At 46.2% G+C, this 12752-nt stretch overlaps 1 protein-coding gene across 2 annotated transcripts in view; it reads right to left on the bottom strand.

The window, feature by feature from the left end:
- The window catches only part of POLR2I (RNA polymerase II subunit I), a 216763-nt gene that overhangs the window by 121492 nt on the left and 82519 nt on the right, over positions 1–12752 (bottom strand). For both annotated transcript variants that reach the window (XM_085625663.1, XM_085625664.1), the window contains exon 3: positions 4786–4859. In XM_085625663.1, the coding sequence (XP_085481789.1) occupies positions 4786–4859 (74 nt within the window). The remainder of the gene's footprint in view (positions 1–4785; positions 4860–12752) is intronic.

Below are 12752 nucleotides of genomic sequence, written 5' to 3'. Positions count from 1 at the left end.
GTTTTAATTGAACAAAACCACTGAAACTCATGTCCTAAAGTAACTATAACTCGCGTCCCCACTAGGGACTGCTATTTACCCCACATATTACATCACTCATGATATGTTCTATGACATCATTGATTTCATTTATGTTAGGACCACGGGGGAGCCTCAAAGCCCTGCAGTCCCTGCAGGCTTCCCGTAGTTCTTGCTGACTCCCTAGCCAGTGCTCACAGTGGACGTCAGCAGGAGCAGGCCATTTCTTTTAATACAGTGGGTGCTCCAGTGCCCACCAGGGACACCCACGATATAGGAAAATTATGATGGCTGGGGAGGGGAGGCACAAAGGACCCTGCCAGTCCCCCAGCCAGCTCCATTCCTTTGCTCCAGCCTGGGCAGCAGCAGCTTTTTCTGTTCTCCCACTAGGCGTCAGCAAAGTTGTGTTCCATGTCTGGGAGAATGTGGGAAGGGAATGCTCTCCCTGTCAAGCAACAGCAGTGTCCCTGGGAATGGGATCCCACAGACACTACATTTTCTAGCCCCAGAGGATGGGGGCCACTCTAAATTTCAAAGTTGGCCCTAGGGAATGGAGTGGGGGGCTGGGGGATAGAGATCTTATAGCTAGAGGATCTTTTATCAATATTGAATTCAGTTAACTAAAATAACTGGATACGTTTAGCTAAAAAATCTTCTGAAAATTAAAACTACAAGTTTTAACAAAATTGAACGAGGTAATGAATAAGATTGCCAGAGAGAAGGACGTAATGTGAAAGTCATGAAGAGAGTGGCACATGGTTAGCGCAAGTTACAGAGGCAATGCAGGGTGCTGGGAGAAAGCAGAGTAGGGTAACATTTAAGGGTTCAGAGCTAAAGGACACTAGGAGAGTGACTGCAAAACTAGTACCCACTGGAGTATCCGATGTTCCTAAGGAACATCTAACGAATGTGGTTCGGTGGCGGTCTCTGCCAAAACTGTGGTGTGATGCCGGACACAGGAAGCTATATACCTACAAATGTATTAATTATCACTTTTTCAATACTTAAATCAGCTTAGTTTGTCAGAATCAGGATTGAATAAGGTGTGAGTGAATCATCACAAATTAACCTGAATACAATAAATTCAATAAACCAAAAGGAGGAGAAACAAGCGGGTGTATATATAAAAATTGAATTTATATTTCTAGTTCAAAAAAGGGTACTTCAAATTACAACAATTAAATACAGTGAAAGGAAATATTTCAATATTTGATGCCTTCACTTTCAAATTGATCCAACACTTTTTCACAACAATATATAGCCATTTCTCTGGAAAACAGTGTGATTGTCGACGTTTCGGTCTTTAGGTTTTCTTTACCAAGACCATCCTCAGGACAATTTTATTTACAAGGTTGACCCCTAATAAAATAAAAGAACATTGTCTTAATTAACGAAAAATCAACACCCTAAGCAGTGGAGTGTAAGACCCTTCTCCAACTTCTAACCTCAAACTAAATTAGATATTTTCTTCGTTTTAGATTAATTCGCTGACATCTTCACGACCACTTGAGTGTTTAACGGTGTCGGTAAACAGACACAAGAGTAGTTTTGCCACACAGAGGCTTTTTTGAGATTTAAATAACCTACAGGTATGTTCTAAGTAGCTCACTGCCTAAAATCTAGATCCTTTGTTTACCGCTGACCCAATAATTGATTGAATATATGTTTGATCTTAGATTAAGACGGGAGCTTTTTGACAATCAACTGAATTTCTTTGACTACAATATACTGATTAGTTACGAATTTAGGACGTCCCGCTTGATTTTCAGTGGATAAAATAACCCGCAGTGATTCGAGGTATGTCTTCATTGATTAATATACTTCAGTCTCTCAATATCTGGATAAGCTCGTTCCTATTATGAACTAGAAATACCAAGATTAATATGTTTATTCATTATTGATATCTCCTGATCACCTTCTTGGGCTCACAACATTAGAAGAAGTGCAAACACATCTAATATTACGTATTTACAAGTCGTATCAACTTTAGCACAAAGATTAGATCAAATAATGACTAGATTTCATTATTTTCTTCTATTTTTGAAAACAAAGACACGTTAATGTTCTGGTGCCCTCATTTCAGTTAAATACTACAATATTCTTGGCAGGACTAAGCTAAATATCCTGACTATTTGCACTGGGATAGTGTCAAGATACTAAGATATATATACCTTGAGGTCTGGAATAGATTGAAAATGTTTATTAACAACCTCTATAAATGTTGCCCCCATAAAAAGCCATATAGACAACATTTAAGATCAATACGATGAGGATAAGAAAAAATGGACTACCATTGCTTATAAAGACTAACCTACATTTTATATGTCTGACAACAATGATCAAAAAGCACAACTGATAAATGAGTTTAAATGATTTATAGTATTAGGCTGACGCTTTTCATTATTTATTATTACTCGTTCTGGATCATTGCTTTGTTTATTCATTTATGTAAAACAAGTATGTTTTTCAATAGGAATGCGAAATAATTGTGACTACAAGTCTAGAGTAATATCCTAGAGGCATGATTAAGAATATCACTAAGGAAACGACATATACTTTTTGGAGGAAAAGTATCGTTATTTAGGGTGTTGATTTTTCGTTAATTAAGACAATGTTCTTTTATTTTATTAGGGGTCAACCTTGTAAATAAAATTGTCCTGAGGATGGTCTTGGTAAAGAAAACCTAAAGACCGAAACGTCGACAATCACACTGTTTTCCAGAGAAATGGCTATATATTGTTGTGAAAAAGTGTTGGATCAATTTGAAAGTGAAGGCATCAAATATTGAAATATTTCCTTTCACTGTATTTAATTGTTGTAATTTGAAGTACCCTTTTTTGAACTAGAAATATAAATTCAATTTTTATATATACACCCGCTTGTTTCTCCTCCTTTTGGTTTATTGAATTTATTGTATTCAGGTTAATATGTGATGATTCACTCACACCTTATTCAATCCTGATTCTGACAAACTAAGCTGATTTAAGTATTGAAAAAGTGATAATTAATAAATTTGTAGGTATATAACTGCCCTACCTTTAATTAAGAATCGAAATTATACAAATTATTTACCAAACAAATCCCTTGAAGGCACCTTTCTACCTGTTTATTCACATTTGCCCGAGCCCTCAAGGGTATATTGGGTTGTCCACTGCACTTACCGGACACAGGAAGCGGCAAAAGGAACAAAGTCATTCAAGATTGCCTGGATGAACTCGGGGTCAGCAAATTATCAGAGGGGCAGAAGCTTTTCCCCAACAGCAGAGAAGACTGCTGTCACCAGATTCCTCGTTTTGGTAGATATTATGTGGTTCTTCTGGGGTTTATCAAGGCATGCTAAATCGAGGGGAGCAAGGAGCAGAGATGCTACTTGGGTGAATGGCCTCTCTGTTTCCTGCCCCATGCCCAAGGTAGTGTGAGGACGCAGGGGTGATGGAGCAAGAATCGTGCCAAGAGATGTGTACACCAAATACTAAAAAGCTGCAGTGGCCCATGAGGACCCTGAGGTGAGAGTGTGACCCAAGTATCACTGAGATCAGCCACTCATGGGCTGCCCCTCTCCTGTAGCCTCAGTCATTTAGCCTGCGTTATGACATTGATATGGCATCCATCTTAAAAGAGGGGATTCCCCCAGAATCAGTTTGCCATCTGAGCTGTTAGGATAGGATAGGATATATGTTTATAGAGCGCTCGATTGCCATGGCGTCTTGGCGCTAGTGTATGTGAGAGGAAGTACGGCCTGTGTTACCAGGGGGACTAGGTGGAGGTGAACGGCCATGTTTTCAAGTCCTGCCTAAAGAGCTGCTGATTAGATTGAAATCTCATGGCCATTGGCATTTTGTTCCATAGGTTTGCCGCACAGTTCGATAAAGTTCTGGCACCCTATCTTGCCCGCCTAATCTTAGCAATCTGGATAAGGCCTAAATTGGCACATCTAAGAGCATGTGACGGGGTGTAAGGTAGGAACATTTTTTGGCTATCCTCAGCACCACCACCGTAGAGTGCTTTTTGCACCTTGCTGCAGCATTCTGTAAAGAACGCAGTTTTCTCATCTGGATCTTATCAATGCCCAAAAAAGGGCATTGCAATAGTCCAGTTTAGACAGAAAGAGCACCACCACCACAATCTTTTGCAGTTCTTGTGAGATAAAAGGGACAATTTTTCTCAAGGCTTTTAGTAAAAAGAAGCAAGAGGAAGTAAGACTGTTAACCTGGGCAGAAAAATTCAGCTGGTCATCGAAGATGAACCCGAGGTTCCTGACCTTGGGGACAGGGCACGGGCATTCCCCGGCCTCAACCGGCCACCAGGAGTCATTCCACAGGTACCGGCCATAGCCGAACTCTATCACCTCCGTTTAGAATGAGAAGCAGACAAGGGAAATCTACTCATCTAAGCTGGGCATTGCCGCAGGCAGATTGTTGACTCACCGACTTTATTAGCTGCAAGCAGGAGGTGCTATGACGCCTCAGGCTTACACTGTGACCATTTCACTTTCTGAAATATCATTAGTTAATTGTGAACATCGCCAAAATGATATGGAAAGATCCATGACTTAATAATTTTTCACAGAAACTTGTGGGTCAAAGGAGAGAACCCAATGCTCACTGTTCCTCTGTATTTATTTTTACTGTTATTTTTTGAGTGTTTATGACAAGGCATCTGAAAAATAAATAAATCTGTTTGCAGCCAAATGCAAAAAGCTCACAAAAGCTCAAAGCTACTGTACTCTGAAAAGTACGTGTGAATGTAGTGACAGGTTTTACTTACTCTACTTCATGGGTGATCTTGTTGACATATATGCAACTGTTGTCGGCTTCTTGCTGGTAGTCGCAGTTTCTACACTAAAAAAAGAAAGATTCAGTACGTAAAGCACTCATATTTTTAAGAACATTTATTTTAACTAATCGTTATTTCTGAAACTAAGCAATAACAAGTTTAATGTTAGTTTTATTTACTGGTTTTGAGCAGCACATTGTGATTCTATGTACCCATTTTCAATATTAACCTGAAACTTATATGAACAGAGCACTTGAACATGAACTTATATGTCCATGAGTCTCTCTCGGGCATGCCCATGGGGATTACAGAATCCTTCAACTCTTTGAAGACCTAAATGTGGCAATCTGACTGATGTAGACCCCCTCCAAGCTAAACTTTGCCAGTGTTGTGTTTTTTCCCTTATTTAATTGAGGCAAGTTAAGCAAAGTGGGACATTTGAGACTGGGATCTCCCTAGCAGTTCTGCCATGCACTGAGCAGGATCATTTTAAAATCCTTACATGGCACTTAGTTTCTACCCACCAATAGGCCACAAGGACGCCAGCAACTTTTACAGATGCTACAAGGAACTGAAGGGAATCCCCTCAGATGGGTCTGGAACTAAAGATACATGCAAAAAGGGTACAGTCATCCTATGGAGCTGGTATCCCTTCCAGGTTATTTCCTACTTTGACCCCAAGGAGGGAAAACTATTACAATCTAGAAGAAATATGAACAGGATTTCAGCCCTACCATCATAAATTATTGGCTCTTTTTAGGGGAGCCACGCTGCTACAGGAAGAGCACTATATCTAACCAATCCTGGTCAAAAGTAAAGATTGTGTATAAAGAGGTGTTGATCATGGAATGTTTATTGGAGTAGTGCACTGAATGACACATTCCAAATGTCTATTTTATTCTCCCCTATTGAATTTATGTATTGATGTATGTATATGAATTGTTCATATTTTTATCTGTAATTGATTGAAGGAGCAATTTTGGCATCTGTTTTTAAAGCATTTTTGTAAAAAGAAGGATTTTTCTTCCTAATAGAACCAAATTGAATAAAATAATTACATATTATCTTTCTGGATTTTATGACACTCTCTGGTTATACAAGTGTTTGGTAGATATGTGGTATGAGGTAAAAGTAATGTGTGCATAAGCAATCCAAAGGGAAATTGTTTTTGACTTATTGTCTTTTCAGGGGAGACCACAAGTATTCCCATGGCTCTCCTGAAAGAGGAATACCTTGCACGTTTCTATTTGTCTGTAGGCAGCATGCACATAATGATGTCTTTCTACAGGTCATATGTGTTTGTTTCCCTGCAGACTGTTCTGCCCTAGCATGTTCATTTTATATTATTAGCAGTTGCGATCATGCAGATTCTTTTTTCCCCCTAGGATGGTCTTTCACTTGCCAGAACAGCCTGTGTTACTATACAGAAGATTAGGTAGCAGGTAGGCATTTATCACAAGCTGGACATACATTCTCGGAGGACAAGTGTCATACCCTGGGCCACAAACATTTTGTTAAGGTCATTTGCCACTGCAGTCCTGGGGCCCGTTAATCTGTGGCTCTGCAAATTGGGCCGCGTAGAACCCTTTGTAAACTTGACTTTGAAGGAAGTGAGGGTGAGCAGTCAAAGGCTTCCCTGGGTCATAGTGTGGGGGGACAAGAACTCAACAGCCAACCAACAGACACCAAGGTATTCTTCAGAGCAGTGTTTAGGTTTTTATAAAAGTAAATTGTAATCTCACTGCAAAAACAATATTACACAATTCCATGAGAATCTTAGTTACATAGTTGTAATCTGTTATGTTCTTAAGTAAAACTCAAATACACTGCACCCTCCCCCTGTGCTAGGGGATCTCTAAAGTCCACAGCACCCCAGGATTAAATGGCCATAGGCATTGATTAGGCATAGATAAAGATCAATAATACTTACCCCACTGCATAGATAAGCTAGTCAGTAAAATAGTTCTCACCACAAGCACCGACTTGGGCAAAAAGTATCAAGGCCTCATGGCAGATTCCTTTGCATACATTTAGTCCCTTGTTCCAATCGCAGGTGAAGTGCTGTCGTACCTCCTATTTAGCTGTACCTGTTAGAAGCTTGTTCTAGCGGAGGGCCCAGCTTGGCTCAAGATAGAGCAGACTAAAGGTGATATCCACTGACCCCCTTGGAGACTGGTTGTAAGGCATACACCTGCCCTTGTCACACAGTAATACGTCAATTATTCTGGAAAGCACCCACTTTCTTGGTCATAAATTGGAATGTTTTGAATTCCAATTCAATATCCATTTGCAGACAGGAGATGTGGATCTGTTTGTAAGGCTTGAAAACCGGATTGTGGTGGTTTTCTTTCAAATATCATTTTTGAGCTGTTCCTTAGACACTGTTTTTGCGCAAGGTGATGGCTCCCACAGCGGGTAGCAATGAGACTGGCTCCAAGCAAGATGGTCCAAAACAATGGCATATTGTAGTGTGAAATCTCTTCACATTGAACAGAAACTGCACTATTACTCTTCACCCCTACCATCTACCATTGGCTTTGCTCAGAAAACAAAGATCCATGATCCTTTGCTAACAAGTTCCTCGTTTAAATTCTAAATCTTGCCTTTCCTCTATCCTCCTCACTTCAGTGTTAGGATTTCCACCCTTCAGTCACAGGAATACATGCAGTTTACTTCCACTATCACTACCATATATGTGTGCTGCACACTCACTCCACATACAAGCACTCAAGTAGCACACGGAATAGTAGTGCAAAGTTCTGGGTTACACTTAACAGCGGAAAGTTACCGAAGAGGAGTCAGCAGGCTTGCCTCCCCTTGACACAAAGAACAAGCATTGGCAATGCAATTGGGCTCGCATTTATAAGAGTTTGAGCTATTGGCATTGTAAAATTACAATGCCTCTTATTTAGGTTTTGGTTTTAAAATAAATAAAAGGCATTGTCATTTACAATGTCAGTAGCATAAAATCGCATAAAAGCACTGTGTGGAGTGCAGCAGTGTGTGGCGTGCAGCAGTGTGTGGCGTGCAGCAGTGTGTGGCGTGCAGCAGTGTGTGGCGTGCAGCAGTGTGTGGCGTGCAGCAGTGTGTGGCGTGCAGCAGTGTGTGGCGTGCAGCAGTGTGAGGCGTGCAGCAGTGTGAGGCGTGCAGCAGTGTTTCGTGTAGCAGTGTGAGGCATGCAGCAATGTGCGGCGTGCAGCACTGTGCGGCGTGCAGCAGTGTGCTGCGTACAGCAGTGTCGTGCAGCATGCAGCAGTGAGTAATGCAGCAGTGTGTAGCAGTGTGCGGCGATGTAGCAGTGTGTGGCGTGCAACAGTGTTTCGTGCAGCAGTGTGCGGCGTGCAGCAGTGTGAGGCGTGCAGCAGTGTGAGGCGTGCAGCAGTGTGAGGCGTGCAGCAGTGTGAGGCGTGCAGCAGTGTGAGGCGTGCAGCAGTGTGAGGCGTGCAGCAGTGTGAGGCGTGCAGCAGTGTGAGGCGTGCAGCAGTGTGAGGCGTGCAGCAGTGTGAGGCGTGCAGCAGTGTGAGGCGTGCAGCAGTGTGAGGCGTGCAGCAGTGTGAGGCGTGCAGCAGTGTGAGCGTGCAGCAGTGTGAGGCGTGCAGCAGTGTGAGGCGTGCAGCAGTGTGAGGCGTGCAGCAGTGTGAGGCGTGCAGCAGTGTGAGGCGTGCAGCAGTGTGAGGCGAGCAGCAGTGTGCGGCGTGCAGCAGTGTGCGGCGTGCAGCAGTGTGCGGCGTGCAGCAGTGTTTGCGGCGTGCAGCAGTGTGAGGCGTGCAGCAGTGTGAGGCGTGCAGCAGTGTGAGGCGTGCAGCAGTGTGAGGCGTGCAGCAGTGTTTCGTGTAGCAGTGTATAATGCAGCAGTGTGTAATGCAGCAGTGTGTAATGCAGCAGTGTGTAATGCAGCAGTGTGTAATGCAGCAGTGTGTAATGCAGCAGTGTGTAATGCAGCAGTGTGTAATGCAACAGTGTGTGGCGTGCGGTAGTGTGCGGTGTGCAGCAGTGCGGTGTGCAGCAGTGTGAGGCGTGCAGCAGTGTGAGGCGTGCAGCAGTGTGAGGCGTGCAGCAGTGTGAGGCGTGCAGCAGTGTGAGGCGTGCAGCAGTGTGAGGCGTGCAGCAGTGTGAGGCGTGCAGCAGTGTGAGGCGTGCAGCAGTGTGAGGCGTGCAGCAGTGTGAGGCGTGCAGCAGTGTTTCGTGTAGCAGTGTGCAGCGTGCAGCAGTGTATAATGCAGCAGTGTGTAATGCAGCAGTGTGTAATGCAGCAGTGTGTAATGCAGCAGTGTGTAATGCAGCAGTGTGTAATGCAACAGTGTGCGGCGTGCGGTCGTGTGCGGTGTGCAGCAGTGTGAGGCGTGCAGCAGTGTGTGGCGTGCAGCAGTGTGTGGCGTGCAGCAGTGTGAGGCGTGCAGCAGTGTGAGGCGTGCAGCAGTGTGAGGCGTGCAGCAGTGTGAGGCATGCAGCAGTGTGAGGCATGCAGCAGTGTTTTGTGTAGCAGTGTGCGGCATGCAGCAGTGTGCGGCGTGCAGCAGTGTGCGGCGTGCAGCAGTGTGCGGCGTGCAGCAGTGTGAGGCGTGCAGCAGTGTGCGGCGTGCAGCAGTGTGAGGCGTGCAGCAGTGTGCGGCGTGCAGCAGTGTGCGGCGTGCAGCAGTGTGCGGCGTGCAGCAGTGTGAGGCGTGCAGCAGTGTGAGGCGTGCAGCAGTGTTTCGTGTAGCAGTGTGAGGCGTGCAGCAGTGTGTAATGCAGCAGTGTGTAATGCAGCAGTGTGTGGCGTGCGGTAGTGTGCAGCAGTGCGAGGCGTGCAGCAGTGTGAGGCGTGCAGCAGTGTGAGGCATGCAGCAGTGTGAGGCATGCAGCAGTGTGAGGCGTGCAGCAGTGTGAGGCGTGCAGCAGTGTGAGGCGTGCAGCAGTGTGTGGCGTGCAGCAGTGTTTGGCGTGCAGCAGTGTTTGGCGTGCAGCCGTGTTTTGTGTAGCAGTGTGCGGCGTGCAGCAGTGTGAGGCGTGCAGCAGTGTGAGGCGTGCAGCAGTGTGCGGCGTGCAGCAGTGTGCGGCGTGCAGCAGTGTGCGGCGTGCAGCAGTGTGAGGTGTGCAGCAGTGTGAGGCGTGCAGCAGTGTGAGGCGTGCAGCAGTGTGAGGCGTGCAGCAGTGTGCGGCGTCGTGCAGCAGTGTGCGGCGTGCAGCAGTGTGCGGCGTGCAGCAGTGTGCGGCGTGCAGCAGTGTGAGGCGTGCAGCAGTGTGAGGCGTGCAGCAGTGTGAGGCGTGCAGCAGTGTTTCGTGTAGCAGTGTGAGGCGTGCAGCAGTGTGCGGCGTGCAGCAGTGTGCGGCGTGCAGCAGTGTGTAATGCAGCAGTGTGTAATGCAGCAGTGTGTGGCGTGCGGTAGTGTGCGGCGTGCAGCAGTGTGTGGCGTGGTTTGTAAACAACAAGAAAAGCGGACATCAAAGGAAGGGTGGGAGGGAACGAGCATATGGGGTGTGAGATATAACGAAAGTTAATTGTTGTAAGAGGGGATGCAGGAAGTGAGGACGAGCGCGCGCTGGCGAAAGCAGTCTGCTGCTTTCAAGTCCGATGCCAGATGCCAGCTTCGCGCTTGAATGCCTCACATGCACTGGCCATAAACCGCATTCCTAAGGTCTTGTGCCCCTTACTAAATCTCTCTGAATGCGTGAGGCGGCGCACCGCAGGAAGTAGCTGGTGGCAAATGGAATGCGCGTGGTTGTGCGCGTAACCGCCACCCGATCCGCCTGGGAAGCCTTTGGGAGCATTTTCTGAAGCCCCTACATAAGGATCGCTTACGCCTTAGCCAGGCGAGACCTAAAAAGGTCTGGTCATACTAATGATTCACAATACACAGTACCCTGCCACCACCACTTTATCTGATGGACCCAGGGTATGGCAAGTAGTTCAATGCCCACTATGAGAGCAAGCTTGGTGTGCCCCCTCAGGTCACATAACAGGTTATGGACCGCTCCCTCATTATCAGGGACCAGCTTAGGTGCTAGATTAGAGTGATGTCATGGTCAAGCAAAAAGTCCAGAAACAAGCAGGGAACATTCCTATCCCAACAAATAATTCCGCTGACAATAAGTGGAGAACGTTAAGAGTCTTAGGTTTGCATAACATGCTTTAATCAACGAATGACTTCAGCCAAACTTATACTTTGCTATAGAGTTTAGATGTGATGCATTTCCTGTGGTGCATGTTTTACATTACAGCATTAAAAAATGCTGGTAAATCACTATGATATATACTTTTGGTCCTGCATTTTTGCAGGCATGATCTTTTTCAACAAGTGTACTCAGCTCGTCATTACACTGTGATGGGCTGGACCTCCTATGCATAAGGCCCATCCACATACAAAGAGAGCAGAGTGAGCAGGAGTATAGCACCATTATGTGAAAGAAGAAAAAGGATGCAAGATCAACATTATGGTTTAGAGTGTGTGGTGATGTGTAATATAGAATGCAGCTGTGTCATCGAACGCCTGGTCACTGTGAGAAGGTGGGTCGGTATATACGGTCCACTATTTAAAGTGGGCACCTTGTACCAGTCCACTCGACCCTTATGGTGTACGAGGTCAAAGATAACCTTATTGAAAGCTATCCTAGTGGTAGCTATGGAGAGCATCCTTCAGGCTTAATCCTGAAGGAATGTAAAGCAGCTTGTTTTACCAGAATATCACCTTGTTTTACCAGAATATCACCTCCTAAATGACTAAATGAAAGGAGAACCACACAGTGTTTATATAAAAATATGTATTTATTAATATAGCACTCTCTACTAGTCTCTATGTGAGACTAGGGCATAAAGCACACAGAATTGTTGAACTTGGCCCTTCTGGCAGGTTCACCCCTAAACTTTTTGCGAGTATATTAGCTTTTTCCCTATGGTGTATTAGTGGATTTAGGCCTCTAGGCGCTTTCACACTGTGTCCCAGTGGAAAGCGCGTGTGCTCTGTGTAGGATTTAGTGAGACCGACCTGCCCTCCCATAGGAATGCATGGGGGAATGTATGTGTCCCTGGTAGTTCCTGGTGAATGGGGAGTGCAGGTGCGAGTTTGGTATGTGCGGACTTGTGTGATTAAATGCTGCATAGGCGGAAAGGCGTACAACAGACCGCAACTCAACTCGTGACGAAAAGCGTCGCCGAGCGAGTGCCGCCTTGGAAATTCCAACGCGCAGAACTGCTGACATTGCGCGTTCTCTTCGGTGGCGAATAGATCTAACCAAGGCTCTCCCCACTGCTGAAAGAGACCTTGCGCCACTTCGGAGTTCAGACGTCATTCGTGATCCATCATGCACCGGCGGCTGAGTTGGTCTGCTCTGGCGTTCAGAGAGCCCGCCAGATGTTGAACCACTAGGGTGACGCCCTGGTGTTCCAGCCACGTCCAGAGGCGCAGAGCCTCCTGACAAAGGGTCCACGACCCCACCCCGCCCTGTTTGTTGCAATACCACATGGCGGTGGTGTTGTCCGTGAACACCTGCACGACACTGCCCCTGACAGAGGGAAGGAAGGCTTTCAGTGCAAGCCGGATCGCTTTCAACTCCAACAGGTTGATGTGGAGACGAGACTCCGCCGGAGACCAGAGGCCTCTGATCTCCGCCTCTCCCATATGGCCACCCCATCCCAGGAGGGACGCATCCGTCACTACGACATGCTCCGGTTGGGGAAGGGAGAGGCTTCTGCCCATGACCCAATCGCGGTCCGTGAGCCACCACTGCAACTGCTGTGCAGTGCCCTCCGAGATCAAGACATGGTCGGACAGGTTGCCGTGATGCTGGGCCCACTGAAACTTCAGGTCCCACTGCAGAGCCCGCATGCGCCGCCTGGCGTGATGCACTAGTAGGATGCAGGAGGCCATCAGCCCCAGAAGCCGCAACACTAGCCTGACCGAAACCCAGGATAGAGGCCGAAAGATGGGAATCAGGGCCTGAATATCCTGGACCCGCTGTTCCGGTGGATAGACCCGGAA

Source organism: Triturus cristatus, chromosome 9, assembly GCF_964204655.1.
Source record: "Triturus cristatus chromosome 9, aTriCri1.1, whole genome shotgun sequence".
Classification (NCBI taxonomy): domain Eukaryota; kingdom Metazoa; phylum Chordata; class Amphibia; order Caudata; family Salamandridae; genus Triturus; species Triturus cristatus.
Note: the sequence above shows the minus strand (reverse complement) of the source record. Positions and strands in the feature narration are given on the sequence as shown.